Source organism: Scyliorhinus canicula, chromosome 3, assembly GCF_902713615.1.
Source record: "Scyliorhinus canicula chromosome 3, sScyCan1.1, whole genome shotgun sequence".
NCBI classification, from domain to species: Eukaryota; Metazoa; Chordata; class Chondrichthyes; order Carcharhiniformes; family Scyliorhinidae; genus Scyliorhinus; species Scyliorhinus canicula.
This window is the reverse complement of record NC_052148.1, coordinates 55,084,645-55,107,622: the sequence shown is the minus strand read 5'-3', so window position 1 is coordinate 55,107,622 and position 22,978 is coordinate 55,084,645. Positions and strand designations below refer to the sequence as shown.

Here is a 22,978-nt window from a genome sequence, read left to right as displayed (position 1 = left end):
CGCCCATCCAGCGCACGTTACGGGCGCAGGGCAAGATGGCGCCGCCCATGTTGCGTATGATGTGGGGGCGGGGCCGCACGTGGACCTGGGGGGGGGTAAGATGGCGGCGCCCATGGTGCGCATGTTGTGGGGGCTGCGCAAGATGGCGGCGCCCACGGGCCACACGTGGACCTGGGAGGAGAAGATGGCGGCACCCACTGGTCGCACGTGGCTCCGGGAGCAGAGGATGGCGGCGCCCATTGTGCAATCAGCTGAGGGAAGGGAGAGAAGTCGGGCATGATAGCGGCAACCGCGCGGGCCTGGCACACGACCGCAAAGTGGCCCTTCTTGCCGCAGAATTTACAGGTGGTGGCGCGGGCTGGGTAGTGCTGGCGGGGGTGCTTCTGCTGGCCACAAAAGTAGCAGCGGGGACCCCCAAGGTGCGCGGTGTGGTGAGCAGCGCAGGCATATTGTGCGGGAGCGGCCCCAGTCGGGGGAGGGGTCCAGTTGCGGGGTCCACGAGGGGTAGGGTGGGTTGGCCGAGCGGGGTAGGACTGTACATTACGAGAAGCGACCGTCATGGAAAGCGCTAAAGTTTTTGTCGCCGTTAGGTCGAGCGCGGCCCCTTCCAGCAGTCTTTGCCGGATGGGGTCCGATGCAATCCCCGTCATAAATGCATCACGCATGAGGAGATTGGAATGTTCCGTGGCCGTGACGACCTGACAGTCACAGTCCCGTACGAGAGGGGCAAGGGCCTGCCAGAAGTCTTCAATCGACTCACCAGGTAGTTGTACGTGAGTGGCGAGTACCTGCCTTGCAAATAGAGTGTTCGTCTTCTGTACGTAGTTTTCTTTAAGGAGTTCCATGGCGCCTGCGTAATCTGGCGTGTCCTGTATCAGCGGGAACACGCTGGAGCTCAACCTTGAGTAGAGAAGTTTGATTTTCTGAGCTTCCGTTGGCTCGGGATTCGCTGAGTTGATATAGACCTCAAAGCAAGCCAGCCAGTGATTAAAGTCTTTTCTGGCGTATGGCGATTGCGGATTCAGCTGCAAGCGATCTGGTTTGATCCTGATGTCCATGATGCGGAAATTCTAACTAATAAATTGATGCGCTATCAATTGCACTTAAAGACTCGAATCGGTACAAGAGAGCTTTATTACAGTTAGATTTTTATCCTCCGACTGCAGCTGGTAGAATGGCAGCTCAGGAGAACTCATACATATTTATACTGCTCCCTGTGGGCGGAGCTAGCCAGCAGGGGCTACCGGCGAACCTGTAGTACAGGTACTGCTGTACATCCCCTAATACAGGCACACACATAATTACACAGTGGTGGATCACCACACGGGTAATCAAATCATTACAGATCCAGAGATAGGGGGTGATCCTAGGTTAAAGAGGTGTGAATTGTCTCAAGCCAGGACAGTTGATAGGATTTTGCAAGTCCAGGCCAGATGGTGGGGATGAATGTAATGCGACATGAATCCAAGATCCCGGTTGAGGCCGCACTCGTGTGTACGGAACTTAGCTATAAGTTTTTGCTTGGTTATTCTGTGTTGTCGCGTGTCCTGAAGACCGCCTTGGAGAATGCTTATTCCATAAGTCTACTACTGCAAATTCTCTTCTTTTAAACAAACAATTTATTGAGGCATTTTAAGGCATATAGAAAAAGTGACACTGTACAATACAAAAAAAAAAGAAGTCAAGACACAAATTAAACATAGTGCAAACCACAGCTCTGTCCACCCCCTTGCCTGTCGTCAGCACCCCAAATTCGGCCTGCAGCCTCTGTCGTTTCCTGAGTAACTCTAGCCTCGGAGATTCTGCGTAACTCCTGTCCGTTCGTAGAATTTCCTTAATCAGTCCGTCCGTCTCTGCCCCGTCTGTCCTGTCCCTATGAGCCCGAATTGACATCAGCTCCCCTCTCACCACCGCCTTCAGCGCCTCCCAGAGCACCGCTGCCGAGACTTCTCCAGTATCGTTCACCTGCAGGTAATTCTGCATGCATTTCCTCAGCCTCTCACACACCGCCTCGTCCGCGAGTAATCCAACTTCCAGCCTCCATGGTGGGCGCAGAAAGCTGTCCTCACAAAACTGCAGGTCTACCCAGTACGGAGCATGGTCCGATATGGCAATTGCCGAGTATTCTGCCCCCACCATTCCAGCCAGTAGGTCCCTACTCACAACAAAGTAGTCAATTCGGGAATACCCCTCACCATGATGAACCTACCACCCCCATTCATGACTGTGCCCTCCACCTCAAATTGTACCCTTTTATTAATCAGGATCGCAACCCCCCTCGTCTTAGATTCACGCCCCGAATGAAAGACCTGACTGACTCAGCCCTTCCTTAATCTAACCTGGTCTGCCACTTTCAGGTGCGTCTCCTGCAGCATGACTATGTCCGCCTTCAGAACCCGCAGATGCGCAAACACATGCGCCCTCTTCATTGGCCCGTTTAACCCACTAACATTCCAGGTGATCAGCCTGGTTGGGGAGAACTTCGCCTCGCCTCGCCCCCCCCCCCCCAACTTTGCCGATCAGCCATCCCCTTTCCTTGGCCAGCCCCCCAGCCATGTGTCACGCTTCATCTGGCCTGCCTCCTGAGCAACTCCACCCATGACCTCCTCACTGTTGCCATGCCCAGTTTCCATCCCCATCAGCAGAACAACTCCTCCCCCTCACCCCTGAGCAACACCATCCTATCAACTAACCCCTGTTCTAGTCTAACTATATGCACACCCCCCCCACCTCAGCTTCCGTTGACTAGCCCCACTCAGCTAGCCTGGAGTTCCCAGCCTCGGCGCCAGCACGTCTCCCACCCATTGTTCCCAGTCACCACTCCCCCGACCCATCCATACCACTTCCCCAGATCAGCCCTACTTAAGCAAACACTCTATACAAGTCATAATCAACCCCCACAATAGCACAATTCAAGGTAAAGACAAAAAAAAAGATAAGAAATAACAGGCACTCTCAGTCCTTCCCATACAGACACAGAAAAGATTGCACAAAGTTCCCCTGAAGCATCCCTCTTAACGAAAATGAAAATGAAAATCGCTTATTGTCACGAGTAGGCTTCAAATGAAGTTACTGTGAAAAGCCCCTAGTCGCCACATTCCGGCGCCTGTTCGGGGAGGCTGGTACGGGAATTGAACCGTGCTGCTGGCCTGCCTTGGTCTGCTTTCAAAGCCAGCAATTTAGCGTTGTGCTAAACAGCCCCAACCCTTTTAACGGTATTTTCCCCCCCGTCAAGCTCCAACTAATTAAAGAGCGCAAAAAGGAAACCTTCAGGTAAACTACGCAAAAAGGACGCAAAGAAACGACAAACATGGACCCAAACATACAGGCAATTTTCAAAACGGGAGAGACACCACATATACTTAAAAGTTCTAACAGGAGTCCAAACGCCCTCAGCTCAGGGCTGCCCTTGTTTCTTAATGAAGTCCATCGCCTCTTCAGGTTCCTCGAAATAGTGGTGCTGGCCCTCATACGTAACCCAGTCGCGCCGGAAAAAGCAGCCCGAATTTCACCTTGTTTTTATACAGTATCTCCTTCTCCTGCCTGTAGCCTTCCGTCCTCCTGGCCACCTCAGCGCTCAAATCTTGGGAAACACACAGGGTGGTATTGTCCCAAGTACAACTTTGTGTGCTCTTTGCCCATTGCAGCACCCATTCTTTGTCCAGGTACCTGTGAAGGCGTACTACCATCGCTCATGGGGGACCCCTTTGTCGCGGCTGCCTCACCGTGTGCCCTGTCTACCACCTGCGGGCACGGGAACACCTCGTTCCCCAGCAACTTCTGAAACATACCCTCCACATACGTGGCAGCGTCTGGCCCCTCTGCCCCTCCGGGAGGCCCACGATTCTCACGTTCTGCCGGCGAGATCTGTTGTCCAGGTCCTCCAGCCTTTCCAGAAGCACTTTTTTCTGGTCCCTCAACCTCCGAATCTCCACATCCGCCACCGTTTGAAAGTCAGCCTGCTCCTCCACTGACTTCTCCAACTGCTTGAGCTTCTCAGCCTGATCATCTAGCCTTTTTTCCATCCGGTACTACTACAAATTCTCGATAAGGGAAAGTGATTTTGAATATGTTTGTTCAAACAAGAACTAAACGTAGTCCTAAATTCTAGTAGTTTAAGAGATCTGAAAACTCATCACTCTGAATGCGAGTTGAGCCAACCCAATTAACCATCATCCATAAGTATCCCATAGCCAGAATAAACCATGTTGGGCATGGAACTGAATTACTTTGGCTAAAATTTGAGAAGAATACTTCGGAGAACTCTCCTTAAAAATTAAATCCTTCCAAAGGGCCTGCCCTTTAGCTAGATTGAATCAAAATGAAAAGAATAATACTTTTAGAGCCCTAAAATCTATATTACAACATAAAATGAAGATTCTGAAATTAGTAACTAGTATTGGACTTGAGCATATATTTAAGTACAAGATTGAATACATTCAAACCTGAATTTCAATATTCTCATAATGAACTTACACTGCAATTTTCTGGTGGTACTACCAGTTGGGTGATTTCTCCACCATGGACGCAGAAGATATGTTTCATTTCCCCAGAGTTGATATCCCAGATGATTACAGAGAAATCTACTCCTCCTGACACCAAGTAGCGCTGATCATACCGTGTTGAGACCTGGTGTGGATACAACAGGCACGTCACTTTGCTTCGGTGGCCACGTAGAGTTCGATGAGGTGGCCAGCCTGATAAAAGATAAATAAAATTAAATAAATGTTTAAATCCATGGTGCATTCAAATTTATGAGGCCATATGGCACTTTATGTAGTGCTTCCAGATCTCATGATGGATGGCTCAATGTTCATGCCTGTGCCCCTAGGATTTGAAGGAGTGTAGATGTGGAGTATACCAGAGTAAAAGACCAGGATAGAAAAATGTCAATGATTTTGGAAGACAATAAATTCAAAGGTGGAGTTAAGGACGTGGCGGAGCGCCATTCTGTGAGGGACTCACTTTAGATACCTGGGGGTACATGTTACTCAGGATGGGGGGGGGGGGGGGGCCTCCATAAGTACAACATTTCTAGTTTGGTGGGGAGGGTAAAAGCTGCTCTGGCAAGGTGGGATGGTCTTTCTCTCACTGGTGGGTTGAGTACATGCGGTTAAAATGAACGTGCTGCCACGATTTCTGGTTATTTTCCACTGCCTGCTGATTTTCCTGCCAAAGGCATTTTTAGAGAGATTGAAGGGATGATTACCTCGTTCATATGGGGAGGGAAGGTGGGCAGAATTAGAACGGTGCTACTAGAGAGGAAGGCAGGTAAGGGGTTTGGGTCTTCCGAACCTGATGTGTTATTACTGGGCGACGAATGTGGAAAGGTGCAGAGCTGGGCCAGAGGGGTTGACTCACAATGGGTCAGAATGGAGGCGAATTTGGATCGGGATTGAAGGCGCTAGCGACAGCGCCGCTCCCGATGGCCCCGGGGAAACATTCAGGGAGTCCGGTAGTAATAGCTTTGTTGAGAATTTGGAGGCAGTTTCGCCAGCACTTCAGGTTGGGTGCCGGGTCAAGGGAAATGCCGATTCGGGGGAACCACAGATTTGAGCCAGGGAAGTGGGATGGAAATTTTTGGACATACGAGGAGAAAGGAATTAGGACGCTAAAAGATTTGTTTCTTGGGGGTTGGTTTGCAGGATTGAAGGAACTGGAAGCGAAGTATGGGCTGGAGCAGGGGGAAATATTTAGATCCATGTGGGTTTGCATCTTTGCCAGAAAGGAGATACAGAGTTTCCCAGTCGCCGGCCTCCACATTTCCGGAGGAGGTGCTGACGACAGGAGGACTGGAGAAGAGAGTAGTGTCGGAGGTTTACAGGGCTATTTTGGGATAAGAAGGCACAGCTGGACGGGATCAAAGCAAAGTTGGAGGAAGAGTTCGGAGAGGATATGGGGAAGGGTTTCCATTGTAGGTGCTCCGGAGAGTGAATGCAGCACGGTAGCATTGTGGATAGCACAATGGTTTCACAGCTCCAGGGTCCCAGGTTCGATTCCGGCTTGGGTCACTGTCTGTGCGGAGTCTGCACATCCTCCCCGTGTGCGCGTGGGTTTCCTCCGGGTGCTCTGGTTTCCTCCCACAGTACAGTGCAGGTTAGGTGGATTGGCCATGATAAATTGCCCTTCGTGACCAAAATTGCCCTTAGTGTTGGGTGGGGTTACTGGGTTATGGGGATAGGATGGAAGTGTTGACCAAAGTTGAGCCAAGTTTCAGACAATGCATTTTTCCATAAGCTCGTGGATGGCAATAATTTTGAGTGGGAGTAAGTGGCCATTCTGGAAGGAAATGTAAAGGGGCATTGATTGTTGATCTGCAAAAAATAGCCAAATAAGCCCCCAGTCAACAAATCTGATGTAAGTTCACGAGGAGAGGAGGGGGGAGGTTCTGGTTGCTGCCCTTAGGAGGTAACGATGGGTGCTTCAATGGACCTCTTGGTGAATGCCAGGACAGGCATTAAGGGCAACTGAAAACTAAATCCAGGAGAATTGAAGCCTGGGACAGCTACAGAAGAAAAGAAATGCAGTGATGGATTGAGTAGGGATTTGGGGACACGTACCAGAAAGCAAATTGTAAAGGTGCTTGATTTTACATTGAGTAAGCACACACAATTCTCAAATGAGATTCTCAATTCACAGCATAACATTTCCGTTCTATAAAATATGGCACCTTGTTTCCTACATCAGTGCATCGTCTATAAGTTGACCAGATATCTATAAATGCCATTCCAGCACTTCTGATTATAAACCTAGACTAAAGCTTGTTCTATTGCATAAAAAGCCCACCTGTCATCTACACCCCTCTGACCCTTTTTTCCTCCCTACCCCCTCCGCATCCCAGCAGCTACACTATTTCCTTTTGCCTCCATTCATACTACAGGTAAATCTCATATTTATGTAATACCAATTTACTAAAATTGCCAGTTTTACAGAATTCAAGTGATTTGGGATGAGTGTTATTTTGGTTTATTTTTTCTGTCAATTAGACTGGAGCGTTCCCTTGCAGAAATTATTTTACTAACAATTTGCTGAAGGGTGGTATGTGGCGCAGTGGTTAGCACTGGGACTACGGCACTGAGGACCCACGTTTGAATCCCGGCTCTGGGTCACTGTCTGTGCGGAGTTTGCACATTCTCCCCGTGTCTGTGTGGGTTTCACCCTCACAACCCAAAGATGTGCAGGTTAGGTGGATTGGCCACACTAAATTGCCCCTTAACTGGAAAAAAATAATTGAATTTGTAAATCTTAAGTGCTTGCTGTGGATAAACGGTAAAAAATGCTGTAATATGATAGACACATCTCACCAAAGAGCTGTAACGGTTCTATCCGACGGCCAATCCAGTACAGATTTAAAAGAAATCATGGTTCCCTGATATTGACAAACTGAAGTCAAATGGTAAATAAGTTGACTATCAGAGATTAAACTAGCTCTTAGGCTTACGTATTAATTGAAAGCACACTTAGTTGTTTAACTTATATTTTAATTTTTAAAGGTTTTAGAAATAAGAAACAGAAACTCTCAACAAGCCACACTTTTTATAGTACAGTACTACCTAATATATATATTACTTAATTATGTTCTGAATTTAAAATGTTCTTTATGTTAAACAATTGTAAGGTTGCCAAATGTTTACTTACTAAATCATGTGAAATCGAATAGTTCTGAAAAATTATGTATTAAAACAAATGTCTCGGTTTAAAAATCTATTACAAGGGATGGCATTTCAGCATGAAATTCAAGCTAGAGCACAGATGATATTTTACCTCGTCTCAGCATGTGTTCTCCTTGCAGTAGCTGAACTATAGCAGTCTGAGTAGCTGGCACAATAACAATACTGCCATCTTCACGCCCACACACCAGACGTCCATGAGAGGGAATATAAACGCTAGCTGTCACCTTCAAAGGCTCCTCACTGCCAGGAAGTGTGCTCAGCTGGTCTATAATTCCAGCAGGCCTTGGAATGAGATTATCAAATGTATCTTGCAAGCATGCAGAAGTGGTGACTTTCAACTCTGTGAAGGCAATTTGTAATTTAATATATAATGTATAAGACACAGTAAATTTGGTTTCTTAGATAGAAGGAAATATTCATTTTGTTAAGGTTTTAAGTAGCTACATTTTCATCACAACAAACTCAAGATTAAATAAATCTACATTTATTGAAGAGACAAAAACAAATCTGTGAAAATCTGCTTTTCTCTCCACTGATCCTGCAAGATTTTGCGTATTCCAGTATCTTCTGTTTATTTCAGATTTCTAGTATCCGTAGCATTTTGCTTTTCGGCATACTGGAAGCACTAGGCAGGTCAGGCATAATCATCTAAACTGGACACTATTTAGGTCTTAAATTTTGTTTTCTCTAACAAGTGTCTAAAACTGCATGCGGTGGTTTAACTGTGACTTTAAATTTTGGACTAGTTCACCATTACTAATTTTACTCTGGTACCAGTTGTCCCTATTTAGAGAACACAAACGTCTTTGGCCCTTTTGGCTGACACGGTTAAAATCTGAAACCACATTTATCAGTGTTCAGTTTTTGTGATAAGAGGTCTAGAAATTTGCTCCTTGGTGATACCAGCTCCTGAATCGATAGTTACTCACTTTGGTCAAACCAGATCCAAGACGTGGACAAAATACTCAGAAAATTTGGAAATGAATATTTCAAGATCAGACTTCATCACATATTCACAATGCCGACTAACACTTGACCAGGAGCAAAAGAAAAATAAATACATACCAGTCAAGAAAATACTCCTCAACCACATTGTTACCTAAAAGCCAAGCTATTAAATTAAACTGAAAACTATTTTTCTGGTGTACACAAAGTTGAGGAATTACATGATCCAGAAACTTTCACATGTCAGCTTTGGAATGTTTTGTGGATCTGAATTATTCCCATTGACAACTACAGCATCCAGTAATGGTTTCTGTCCTAATTATTTTTGTAAAATATGAAAACAACAAGCCTGAAGATCTAAATAATAGTCAGATCTATATTAATTATTATAAGCAGTAGATATGCAAGCATCTTACCGTGAATTGTACCTTTCTGAGGTAAGTCAACTGTTTCAGGAATACACCATATTAAGAGTCTCCCTGATGAATCTCCCTGAATCAACAGTTTATGGAAAGGTTCTCTACGGCCATAAAAGAACCGTGTGACAGGTGGGCAGATGAGAAGCTGCAATATCACAAAATGAAGGTCAGTTCCAGTTAACACAGTGGAAAAATGAACATGCAACCTGCACTGCAGACATTACTCACAAAAGCTCAATCACAGACATAGCAAAATGAAAAGAAAGCAAAGATACATACAGCCAGAAGCTGATTAAACAATGTTACCTGAAGGAAACATGAAAAACATTAAAAAGGAGTCAATGGGCCTGATTATAACTCTGTACAAGTGAATGGGATATTGCTCGAGTTAGTGTCACCCAATTCATCACCTTTAATATTTTTAAAGTAAAGTGAGCACAAGGTGCCTTAATCACAGGAGTAAGTTTAAATGTAAAAGATTTACAACAAAGAACAGAATTTTATATAGATTTTTGAGATTTTACAATTGACCTCTAGGGTTAGTGCTCAAGGCAGAAACTACATCAAGTATCAAGATGAGATCAGATAGGTGGGTGAATGAAAATAAACTGAAGGGTTTTGAGAGCAAGGTGATTAACGTGATTAGAACTACTAAATCACATGGAGGATAAACACCAAAGTGGACACGTTGGACCAAAAGGACTGCCCTGTATTGTGACTTCAGTGTTGTTGAGGTTTTAGCTGCCGTAGAACATTTAAATTGTGGCCGAGACACATACTTTCTTTTTTAAAACAAATTCTTAGCAGAAAAAGGGTTTTAAGTGGCATAATTGTTTTTACTTAATAAACCTTACAATACATAGTTTTCTCCAACTTCAGACCTAATAAAACTCAACTCTAAAATAATCGTACAAAAAATTGTACTTTAAAAAAAACTTTTGATGAAGGTTCTCAAGGAACTTAGTGGCAAGCTCGTGTTTTTAGACTGATATCCAAAAGTGCATGGTATACGCCTGATTTTAACAGGTAAATTCTAATCTGATGAAGCCACCATTGCACTTTTGGGGGGAAATTTTAAAAATGCAAGGACAAGTCATTTCTTTTGGCTCTGAGCAGGAAAGACCATTCCCTCCATTATCTTTCCCAACTTAACAAGGATGTCTTAAGTGCTTTGCACAAGAAATGACAACTACTATTTAATATACTCAATCCTTATACATAGATCATGACAAACTAGATAAGCTGAACAAGTGGATAGCTTAACAAAAGGCTTGTAACACAGCAAGAAATAATGTAAGCAATTAAATACAAAGCAGTAAGTACAAGAAAAGATCTGTAGTTTAGAGGAAATTAGTAAAATATTACCCTGCATTTGTCATCAACACCAATATTGAAATACGAGAAATTGAAACAATTGAATTTACACTGCTAATTCGCAAAATTAGCTGCAGGTGTAAACAAATACAGGCGAAACAGCAGTAGAAAAAAATCTCGGCTCTAGAATAATGGCCAAATCCTTAAAGTAAACAAAATCTAAATTCAACAGAAACGGGCACAAATGCAGGCAGCAATAAAGCAATTAAATTTTACAGTGCAGCTGTGAACATTTTAATTTGTAGAAACACCTTTTGACAACATACTAATACATAGATAAAACCCTACTGATCACAAAGTCAGCAGTAAGACTTCTGGACAAACAACTAGATGTTTCTAACATGTCAAGAGTTTTGATAATTTAAAACAATCCACAAATAGGAACAAATCTGTTGTGTTTCATTGGCCACAGCAAACATAACTGTTCATGAAGTCTAAATGAACAATAAACAGCATTCGAGGAATTTTCCACATTCTGAAGCAAAAAAATTGCTTTTGCTGCACCACACATGTAAATATTAAGATGTACTTATTCCCAAACATAGGCAAGATGCAAGTCGAAATTAGCTCTGACAGAGCAGCCATCAATGATACAAAATCAACACCTTTAATTCTTTGGCATTCAGCCAAGTTCTAACACTTAAATAACAATTTTCTTGCTGCATACTATCTTGCATTCTGATGCCTCTTCAAATTGTCACAGTGCATTAAACATGCAAATAAGTAGAGATAGCAATTAAAGCACAGCATGCTGAACAGAATATCAGGCCGTCTATATGCTAAGCAAAATCTGTAGGATTTATCAGCATTTAATACGGTTTCATGTAAAAGCCTTAGGACAAAGTTAGTTGCACATGAAATTAAGAGAATGTGGTTGCATTAATACAGACATAAGAATGGTTAAAAAAATAGAAAGTCGTTGGTCATTTGGCTCCTCAAGCCCGATCCACCATTCAATAAGACCATGACTGATTTTTGACCTCAGCTGCATTTTCCAGCACCATTCCCATCTCTCCCAATTCCCTTCCTATCCAAAAATCTGTCCATCTCGGACTTCAATATACTCAATGACTGACAGCTTGTAGGGTACAGAATTCTGAAGGTTCATTACCCTTTGAGAAGTGATTTCTCACCTCAGCCTTACATAGTCAACCCCTTTTGAGATGGAGACTCTCAGCAGGACACACATGAAAGGCGGCCATTCAGCCCTTCGAGCCTACCCCGCCATTCAGTATCATGGCTGTCCAACTCAGTAACCTGTTCCCACTTTTCCCCCATATCCTTCAGCAAAGAAATATATCAACTCCTTCTTGAAATATACAATGTTTTGGTCTCAACTGCTTTCCATGACAGCAAATTCTCTGGGTAAATAATGTTTTGTTTATCTCAGTCCCAGATGGTTTATCCTGTATCCTTAGACTGTTGACCCATTGTTCTCGACTCATCCGGCCCTGGGAACATCCTTCCTGCGTCTACCCTGTCTCGTCCTGTTAGAATTTTATAGGTTTGTATAAGAACCCGCCCTCATTCTTCTAAACTCCAACAAACATAATCCGAACCGACTTGATCTCTCCTCATATGTCAGTTCCAGCATCCCAAGAATTAAGTTGGTAAACCTTCTTTGCACTCCCTCTATAGCAAGAATAAGACAAGAAATCTAAAATGGCACACAATATTTCAGGTGTGGTCTCACCAAGGTCCTGCATAATTGCAGCCATGCATCCCTGCTCCTGTACTCGAATCCTCAAATTAGAATATCACAGGAATCCTCATGATAGCCTCAATCGCAAGACATCCTACCAGCATCTACCCTATCAAGCTCTTTAATAATTTTATATGCTTCAATCTGACTCCCTCTTCTAAACTCTGGGGAATATAGCTTAGTCTACTGAACCTCTCCTGAAATAGTGATCTCAGGATTGGGTCCAATGAATCCTCATTGCTCTCCTTCCATTGGTAAGGAATCCAAAACTGTACACAATACTCACAGTACTGGTTTGGCCTCACCAAAGCCCTGTACAAATACACTTCGATATCTCTCCTACTTTCATTCAATCCCTTGAAATAGAAGGTTAACATTTTGTTCCCATCTGCACGGTAAAACCATGAACCCAAATGATCACATGCCTTCCCCAAATAAAAAATTGCTAAAGGGTCCACCGTATCTAGTTTTTACTTTAAAACCAATCAGAACCAACACAGATTACACATAAACTAACAGGCAAATGATACTTCAAATAAAAATTGAAAATTTGCTTTAAAAGAGTCGATATGTTTTTGATGACCACCACCATTCACATCGCTCCCACACAAATGAGACACAACAAAGCCACACAGTGGCACAATATGCTGTTCTTTAGTCACATGGGCTGTGTCAGGAATCCAACAAACAACAGCTTTCACTTAGTTTCATGAGGACCATTATCATTAGAAAGGCAAATTTCTATGAACCCTCCCTCAGGCCACGAAAGACCTAAAGTGCTGATTGAGTGATCCATCTAGACCTCTTCCTGAGGATCCCTGCATTAGAAATGCCAATATTCAACCTATTCGATTGCCTTCAGTCACATATCATGTGGAGTCACTGGACACTGCAAAGGCGATAGGCCCTGCTAACATTCTAGCAATAGCACTGAAGGATTGTGCTCCAGAACTAATTGCACCCCTAACCAAGCTGTTCCTGTACAGCTAAAACATTGGCATTGAACCAGCAATGTGGAAAATTGCTCAGTTATGCCTGTCCACAAAAAAACAAGACCAATCCAACCAGCCAATTACCACACAACCAGTCTACGCTTGATCATCAGCAAACTGATGGAAGGGGTAGTCAACCGTGCTATCAAGTGGCACTTGCACTGCAACAGCTTGCTCACTGACTCTCACTACAATCTTTGTTCAAACATTGACAAAAGAGATTAACTCCAGAGGTGAGGACAGAATGACTGTCCTTTACAGCAAGGTTACATTTCACCAAGTCTGGCATCAAGTAAACGGGAATCGGATTGAACTCAATCATGCCTGGCACAAAGCAAGCTGGTTGTGATGGTTGACATCAGTCACCTCAGTCCCAGGACATCACTGCAGGAGTTCCTCAGGGTCGTTTCCTAGGCCCAACCATCTTCAGCTGCTTCATAAAATGAACTTCCCTCCGTAATATGGGTATGCTCCTTGATGATTTCACAACGTTCTGCACTATCTGTGACTCAGATACTGAAGCAGCCCTTGTCAATACATAGCAAGACCTGGACAATATACAGGCTTTGGCTGACAACTGGCAAGTAACATTTATGCCACACAATTGGCAGGTAATGACAATCTCCATCAAGATCTATCTGATCATTGCCCTTTGGCATTCACTAACATTACCATCGCTGAATCATCCACGATCAACATAGAACTCCTACAGTGCAGAAGGCGGCCATTTAGTCCATCAAGTCTGCACTGACCCGCCAAAAGAGCACCCGACCTAATACCACTCCCCCACCCTATTCCCGTAACCTAAACCTGTAACATATCTTTGGACACTTGGGGGCAATTTAGCATGGCCAACCCACCTAACCTATACAACTTTGGACTGTGGGAGGAAAGCTGAGAACCTGGAAGGAAGCCCATACATACACGAGGAGAATGTCCAAACTCCACACAGCCACCAAGATTGGAATCAAATCCAGGTCCCTGGCACTGTGCCAACCTAACATCCTGGGGGGAGGTTACCATTAACCAGGAATGGAACTGGACAAGCCACATAAATGCCACAAGAGCAGATCAGAGGCTTGTAATTCTGTGCAGAGTAACCCACCTGCTGGATCCCCAAAGCCAGTCCATCAGCTGCAAGGCACGAATCAGGAGTGTGACAGAATACCCACTTGCCTGAATGAGTGCAGCACCAATAATGCTGAAGAAGCTCAACACCATTTAGCAAAAAGCAGCTCATTTGATGGTGGAGGGAGTGAATGTTGAAGGTGGTGAGTGGAGTGCCAATGCACTATTGCAGCAATATATACCATCTACCAGATACACTGGAGCTCTCACTAAAACACTCCTTTGACAGCACCATCCAAACCCTCCACATCTATCATCTAGAAATGGGAACACCACAACCTGCAAGTTCGCCTCTCAGATACATCACCACCCGACTTGGAAATATCTCACCATTCCTTCACTGTCACTGGGTCAAAATCCAGCACTCCCTTCTAACAGCACTATGGTGTTCCTACAACACATCAGCAGTTCAAGAAGACAGCACACTGCCACCTTCTTGAGGGCAATTAGGGATGGGAAATAAACACTGATCAGCCAGTGAAATTTGCATCCCATGAATAAATAAACAAAAACAGTCCTGATGATGTAGCTTTCCACTGTTCCTTTTCAATTGACCACTTGTGGCAAAACAACCACATCTTTGGCACCTTGGAACTATTCAAGACTCTGCAGGTTTCATACCTTTACAAGTCAGCTCACACAATACCTCCAAGAGCTCTAGTCTCCTTCTTCAGCCAAACAGAAAAATTGACCTCTTCCTGACAGCGATTTGCATCTTCTCACAATAATTCTCCATGTTTCCCTTCATGCCACTGTCTGCTTTCTCTTTGTGGCTGCATCAGTATGTTGATCACCTTCACCCATCAGCCCTCTGCTAATAACTCTCCTGTGACTGCAGCCGTGTTTAGCCACACAACTTCAATTTTAACATCCTTTCTGTTGGTACTGCTTCAAGGGCAAATGTCAGCAGATCACATGACCAGTATTTCTTTTCATCGAAGAAAAATACAAGTGATCTCTTTACAATTGACGCAAACATTTAAAAGCCCTTTTCAAACATTCTTAGAAACAAGTACAGGCTCCCAAGACATTTCAAATACGCTACATTTTTTTCTTTCTACACTGTTTCCAGATCAAAGCTGATCATAATACAATTTGCCTTCCTAACTGTTGGCATGTTACCATTCTGCGATTCATGTCAAAGGACACCCACATTCCCCTGAATAACAGCATTTTCCGGTCTCAAGCAGTTTTTGTTTAAATCTGGTTTTCTCTTTGTCACATCAAAATTGATAACTTCATATTTTCGCCACATTATATTCTATCTGCCATGTTCTTGCCACTTCTTTAACCTCTCTAAATCCTTTTAGAGCCTCATTGCTTCCTTTTCACTGCCTACTTCCCAACTATCAGCAAACCTCGACATATCTCATCTAAACTACTGATATACATTGGAATTAACAACAAATGACCCATTTATTCTTAATGGTTTTCAATCTGTCAGCCAAACCTCAATTCATGCCAATATGTTTCCCAATCTACCTTCGCCAACTCAAGCTGCATATCAACTTAGTAAGCTTCAAATTTCAGGCACTAGTTTTGTAAAGCACTAAATCACTCTCAAATTAAATGTAGCATTCTATCTTAAAAAGTTATTGGAGGGCAGAAAGCTAAGGGTGGAGAGAGGTTTTTTTCTGGATGGAAAGTCTACTAAGTGATGTTGCACATGGTTTTATTTACTATATACAGACAGATGATCTTTTTTACAATTGTCACAAACATTTAAAAGCCCTTTTCAAACATTCTTAGAATGGGCCGGTTTAGCTCAAGTGGGCCAGCCAGCTGGTCTGCAATGCACAACAAGACCAGCAGCGCGGGTTCAATTCCCGCACCGGCTTCCCCGAACAAGCGCCGGAATGTGGCGACTAGGGACTTTTCACAGTAACTTCATACTTGCGACAATAAAAGATTACATTATTATTATGATCTGATTTAAAATGGATGGAAATACGAACTTGTGAATCACACCAAATTACTGGGATATGTTAAATTGTGGTGAGGAGTGTGAAAGACTGAAGAAGATATATGAGCTTTTATTGAGAATCATAAAGAGATAATTGATAGATGCAACTGTTGCAAGAAGTCGAATGCAAAACATTTTGGAAGAATAATAAAATAAATCTCAGAAGGAGGCGGTTTTAAATGAAGCAGAAGAACACGGGCCTCAGTGTACAAACATGTAGATCATCAAAAATACCATGAAGGAGGTAAGATTGTGAAAAAAAAGTGCTCCACTTTTTGGAATAAATGGGACAGTCGCAGCATGGATACAAAATTGGTGAGCAATAGGAAATGGAGAGCAATGGTCAATAGATATTTTTCGGACTGAAGGAAGGTAGAGTGGAGTTCCCCACGGGGCAGAACTGAGACCCTTGCTTTTCCTGAATGATCTTGTGTGCAGGGGACAACTTCAAACTTTGTCGGTGACACGTAACTTGGAAGTATTGTAAACTGTGAGAAGGACAATGTAGAATTTCAAAACAGCATAGACATGTTTGCTGAGTGGATAGATAGGTGGCAGATGAAGTTTGATGCAAAGATGTGCGAGATGATGCATTTTGGTAGGAAGCACATGAAGAGACAATACAAAATAACGGGTTAAATTCCTAAGAGGGTGCAGGATCGGAGCGACTTGGGTGAATATTTGCATAGATAATTGAAGTAAACAGGACAGGTGGAGAGAGCAGTTAATAAGGCATATGGTATCCTGAGCTTTATGAATAAAGGCACAGATGACAAGAGTAAGCAAGTTATGCTGAACTCATGCAAGGCACCAATTGGACCTTAGCTGGAGTATTGTGTGCCGTTCTGAATGCCATATGATAGGAAAGATGTAAATGCATTGCAGAGAGTGCAGAAGAATGGTCCCAGAGATGAAAAACTTCAGTTCTGAGGACAGATTGGAGAGCTTGGGTCTGTTCTTCTTGAAGGCGAAGAGAAGATTTGATAGATGTGTTCAAAACAATGAGGGGGCTGGGCAGAGCAAATACAGAGAAATTGTTCCCATTCGTAAAAGGATTGAGAACGGGAGAACACAGATTAAAAGTGATTTGCAAAAGAAGCAAATGTGATGTGAGAAGTAACTTTTTCACACAGCGAGCGGTTCGAGTTGGGAATGCATGGCCTGGAAGTGTAGTGGAGGTAGGTTCAATCGAGGAATTCAAGAGGGCATTAAATGATTATTTGAATAGAAACAATGTGCAAGGCTATGGGGAAAAACACAGGAGAATGGCACTAAGCCATAATGTCCATTTGAAGAGCCTGTGCAGACTTGATGGGCTGCACAGCCTCCTCTGCTTGTTAAGAGATCTGCGATTTTTATCTCCAGCTTTAGAGTACAATGAAAGAATATTGAACTTGTACAAGATCCTAGGCTTCACATGAAGTATTTGTCGATGACTTTGCACCGTCAATTACAAGAAGTGCTACAATAGGGAAATGTTAGGAAACTGGATCTGGAAATGGGATCGAAGGTATAGTGGGCAATTTAGGGGTTAACAGACTGAGGATGAAACAGCTGGCACTGAGTCAGATATATACGCACACGCCTGGCCCGAGTTACATTGTCCCATTCAGACTTAAATTTGTTAATAGGAATAAACAAGATGGCCCTGATCAGCCGGGGCAATTCACTCGAGACCCATTGTCCTCCAAGACACTCTGATCGGACCAGCTGTTGCCCATTATAAAGTCTGATGGCTTCTTTTGTCTGTAAATTGGAGGTTAATTGCATATAATGGTCCTGTTCTTTTGTGTAAACGGGAGCGGACAATCAAAAGCCCAGATATCAATGGTGCGTTCAAGTCTGGACACCCAAACCGGTGCTCCCAGGGCTGGTCAAGGCAGAGTACTCCGCAATCGTAATCTCCGACCACGCTCCACATTGCATGGATGTTAGGTTGGAGACAGACAGTACCCAACGTAGCACATGGAGGTTGGATACTGCCCTACTGGCCCACAAGGCCTTCAGCGAGAGGCCATAGCGGAGTACACGACAAACAACCAAAACAGGGAGGCCTCACCCTTCATGTTCTGGGAGGTGCTAAAGGTTGTGATTAGAGGGGGAATTATCGCCTTTAAAGTGCAAAGGGATAGAGAGGAGGGAGAGGCTAGCCAGCAGACGGTCGACTCCATACTGGAGGTGGACCATAAATACTACGAGGCCCCGACCGTGGAGCTCTTGGCGGAGAGGAAAAAGCTACAAATTAACTTTGACCTGCTCTCCATGAGGAAAGCAGTGCACCAACTCCACCAGGCATGGGGGACCCTATACGGAACAAAGCCAGCCTGCTGGCGCACTAGCTGAGAAAGCAGGTGGCCACCAGAGAGATTGCGTAAATTAGGGACAACAGAGGCACGCTAGAAACGGACCCAGACAAGGTTAACAAGACCTTCGAAGACTTTTACAGGGGAATGTACACCTTAGAGTCCCCACCAGAGGACTCGGGGATGAAACAATTCCTCGATGGACAGGACATGCCAGTCGTGGGGTTGGACAGAAAACGGGGCCTGGGAGCACAACAAAAACTGGGAGAGATCATGGAGTGTATAAACTCCATGCAGACGGGGAAGACGCCGGAACCAGACGGGTTCCCAATGGACTTCTACAAAACAGTCACGACAACACTGGCCACACACCTGCAGGAGATGCGCACAGACTCGCTGGTGAGGGGCACGCTGCCAGCTACGCTCGCACAAGCCACAAGCTTGCTAATACCCAAAAAAGACAAAGACCCCCTACGGCACTGAGGACCCGGGTTCGAATCCCGGCCCTGGGTCACTGTCCGTGTGGAGTTTGCACATTCTCCCCGTATCTGCATGGGTTTCACCGGCACAACATAAAGATGTGCAGGTTAGGTGGATTGGCCACTCTAAATTGCCCCTTAATTGGAAAAAAAATTATTGGGTGCACTAAATTTTTTTTAAAAGACAGACAAAAACCCGACTGAATGTGGTTCATACAAACCCATCTCGCTACTGAATGTAGACGCCAAAATATTGGCCAAGGTGCTAGCCAAAAGTCTAGAAGATTGCATACCGGAGGTGGTCGCAGAGGATTAAACAGGCTTTGTCAAAAGTAGACAGCTAACATTGAACATCAGGCGCCTGCTGAACGTGATCATGACCCCATCCAGAGACAGAGCACCTGAGGTGATCGTCTCTCTGGACGCAGAAAAGGCCTTCGACAAGAGTAAGGTGGAAGTACCTGCACCCAGTACTTCCAACTACACAGGGGCACCAGGCAGGGATGCCCGCTGTCACTGCTGCTGTTTGCCCTAGCGACTGAACCATTAGCGATCGCTCTCAGGACAGCAAAGAACTGGATGGGGATCCAAAGAGGAGGCAGAGAGCACAGTCTCGCTCTACATGGTGACTTGCTCCTCCCAAACCTACAATTCTACCACTGGGCAGCGACAGCGGAAAGAGTGATGCAATGGATAAAGAGCCAGAAGTCAAGTGGGTGCTGCGTAGGAGGCCTCCTGCAAGGGGACCTCGCTTCGGGCCCTCGCCACGGCGGCACTCCCATCCCCGCCCAAGAAACACTCCAACATCCCAGTGGTGGTAGCCACCCTCCAGATGTGGAACCAACTACGGCAGCAACTCAGACTGACCGAAATGGCCAACACATCAATAAATAAATATCCAGTAGCCAGGGGGAAATAGCCAGGACAGGATAGAAAGAGGAAAGCGAGGGAGGACCAGGGAGTGTGGGTGGGGGGCAAGGTGAGGTAGCAAACCCCAGCAAGACAAAATGGGGAACAGTAGTGAAAAAGCAGGGAAGGGGGGGTCAAGGAGAGAAGAGCTGGGAAAGGGGGGGGGGGGGGGGGATTGTAGGCTGAGCCAGCCAGACGACAACACACTGTAAATAGAGAAACCTAAAGAAGGAACCTTTGTTACTGTACAATAAATGAAAATGAACGACAATGTATATCATTTTGAAAATGCCAATAAAATGATTTTGTTTGAACGTCTGGACACCAGGGGCAGAACCATTATTTCAGGGACTGGGCAGAGCTCAGAGAGAGAAAATAAACCTGTTCGAACAAGTGGGGGAGAGAATGTTTTGGAAAGTGACGAGAGAGGTCATGAGATGTTGTCATCAAGAGGGGGCTTTCGGAAAGGGGTCTAAAAAAGCTTCACTACCAGCAGGAACAAATTCTGTGAATACAAGTATCAATGATGTGGAGATGCCGGCGTTGGACTGGGGTGAGCACAGTAAGAAGTCTTACAACACCAGGTTAAAGTCCAACAGGTTTGTTTCAAACACTAGCTTTCGGAGCACCTGAGGAAGGAGCAGTGCTCCGGAAGCTAGTGTTTGAAACAAACCTGTTGGATTTTAACCTGGTGTTGTAAGACTTCTTACTGTTAAAGTATCAAGTTTGCCCTCTGTCCAAGTGGAGCATAAAGCTGTATGTCATGTTACCTGCTACTTAATGGGACCATGTGTTAGGGTCAAAAGATACATGTAAGCTCTTCGTTTTAGGTTTGAATATTGTTTTTCTTTTGTTTGAATGAAGTCTTGTTTGTAAAAATAATCACTCCTGGAGCGAATCCATCTTTCTGCACAGTCTGAAAAGTCAAAAAAAGGTTTCAGCTCTAGTCCAGTTTCTTAGCCACGGTTGGGATCTGACCAGGTGTCTGTAACAAACGATACAAAAAAATGGAAAAGTGTGGTATCGTTATTACGACAGGTGAGAAGTATGTTCCTTCTCTTAACTCGGTCAAAACTACAGGGATTACAGATAAGGAGCAACAGGAACCTGGAGCGATGTGTTACATAACATCAGTCAACAAGGAGAGGGTTCTGGAAACCAGAGTCTGGAGATGCAAAAGGCACAGATGAAGTGGTAGATGAGCTTAGATAGGAGTGGAGATAGAAAATGTTGCTGAGAAATTGACAATCTCTGCAATGGAGGCGGTGTGGGATGGGTTCCACTCAAGAGTTGATTTATCTGGAGGAAGTTACAAATCATCCAAGGTTTGATGATAGTCAAGCAGTCTCTGGCTGCTGTTGAGTAAAGAGTCAAGAGTTCTGCTCCTTTTCCCAAACACCTTTATTTTTCCTTTGAACACACTCAGTACCAAACTATGGTCACATCACATGCTCCCAAGGTCAGCTGTAGCCTCTTTACATATCAGTGCTAATTATTGAATCAATGAGATATCTAATTGGAATGTTTCTTAACCTATTCCTCAACAGTCTCCCCTTCCTTGGAGAAAAAATAATAATTTGGTGAAAACAAAATTACAAGAAACTCAAAAACACGCAATTTTCCCCCTCTTTTAAAAACATTTTTTTTTGGAAGAAAAAAACCAAAAGAAACAGTCACAGAAACAGGCGCCCTTTATTAACAATATCCAAAAGTTTCTGTGAACTAGCCCCTCTTTTCGTTAAAGTCAGATAATTGATAGCTACTGTCGACCCATTTAATTTTTGCTATCTCCCCTCTGTCCAACATCTGCTTCAAACTTGAGATGTCTATCCTCAGCCTTTTCTCATTGATACTTTTTGTAGAGTGCACATTTTCCCACAGGGATTTATTGGTAATGTGACACTCAATGGGTATGTTACCCAAATCCCCTAATCCCAAAATGTCTGTCAATATCAGTGATATATAAAAGGCCATATCCACCGTCTGTACAAGGCTTAAAGTCTCAGCAGCCAAAGTGCTTTTGACCACTCTCCTTATTTTCTTTATTTCCCACACAAGAGGGCAACATTTACCATTGATCCCTATAAGGAAAATTATAAAACCTTCTGCGCTTGAAACCCCATCACATAAATTTGCATAGGACACATCACTATAAACGATAAGTTTCAAGTGCCTAAGATCACCTAAAAACGGGAACCTCAAAACACACTCCTCCATTTTTAGTTTGACCAACGCTTTATTTGCCTTCATTATGTCTTCCACTTTAGGGTCATTCATTTTTGTACTCAACTCTAAGACATCAAAACTAACATCCGGTCTAGTCTGTCTACCTAACCAATTCAGTTGCCCAATTAAACTTCGCAATTGCTCTTTTTCCATCTTTGAAACCACTGTGTCTTTTTGTGAAACCCGGCTACGACTAACTGCTATTGGGCTGAAGCTCTCAAAATAAGATTGTTGATGTAAAGTTGCCCCTAACTTAGTCTGTCCGTTTTCCAGTCCAATATATTTAAATGCACCGGAAGCCTGACTTCCAACCCAAATTCTTTCATCAACCCAGAGATTACAATAGCTTCAAAATCACTAGTCCCATCCCACAAAAAATCATCAACATGCATCATAAAAATACCGCCCATGCTGAGGCTGAATTTAACTTGCAATTTGGTCTATCTGCCAAAATTTTACGGAGCACGTCATCTATTACTGCATGGTTTCTTTCACACACATACCATTACTAAATGAGCTTTCCGCAGCCGTATTCATAACTGTGATATTTAGGTTTTCACACATCTCCAAACTCATCATTAACAAATTCTCCCCCGGTGTCTAGAAGGAATTTTGCCAGTGAGCCCATTCCTGTCCCTATCCATTTTTCCATGATCTGATCCAGGATTACACTCTTTACTTTGTACAATGGTTGATTGACTAAATCTGGTTGCTAAATCTACAAAATGCTAAATAAATATATTGTTAACTTTATCCCAGAGGTTCATGGCCACAATGTCATTAAAATCCTTGGCCAAAGGTAGGATTACTATCAATCATGATGGTGTCCTTCTGTACTTCCTACAAACCTCACAGCGATCACTAA

At 43.9% G+C, this 22,978-nt stretch overlaps 1 protein-coding gene across 6 annotated transcripts in view; it reads right to left on the bottom strand.

The window, feature by feature from the left end:
* Positions 1 to 22,978, bottom strand: part of LOC119962662 (WD repeat-containing protein 7) — an 869,538-nt gene that overhangs the window by 708,412 nt on the left and 138,148 nt on the right. For all 6 annotated transcript variants that reach the window (XM_038790561.1, XM_038790562.1, XM_038790559.1 and 3 more), the window contains 3 exons: positions 9,035 to 9,182; positions 7,765 to 8,013; positions 4,477 to 4,697 (listed from right to left, as the gene is read on the bottom strand). In XM_038790561.1, the coding sequence (XP_038646489.1) occupies positions 4,477 to 4,697; positions 7,765 to 8,013; positions 9,035 to 9,182 (618 nt within the window). The remainder of the gene's footprint in view (positions 1 to 4,476; positions 4,698 to 7,764; positions 8,014 to 9,034; positions 9,183 to 22,978) is intronic.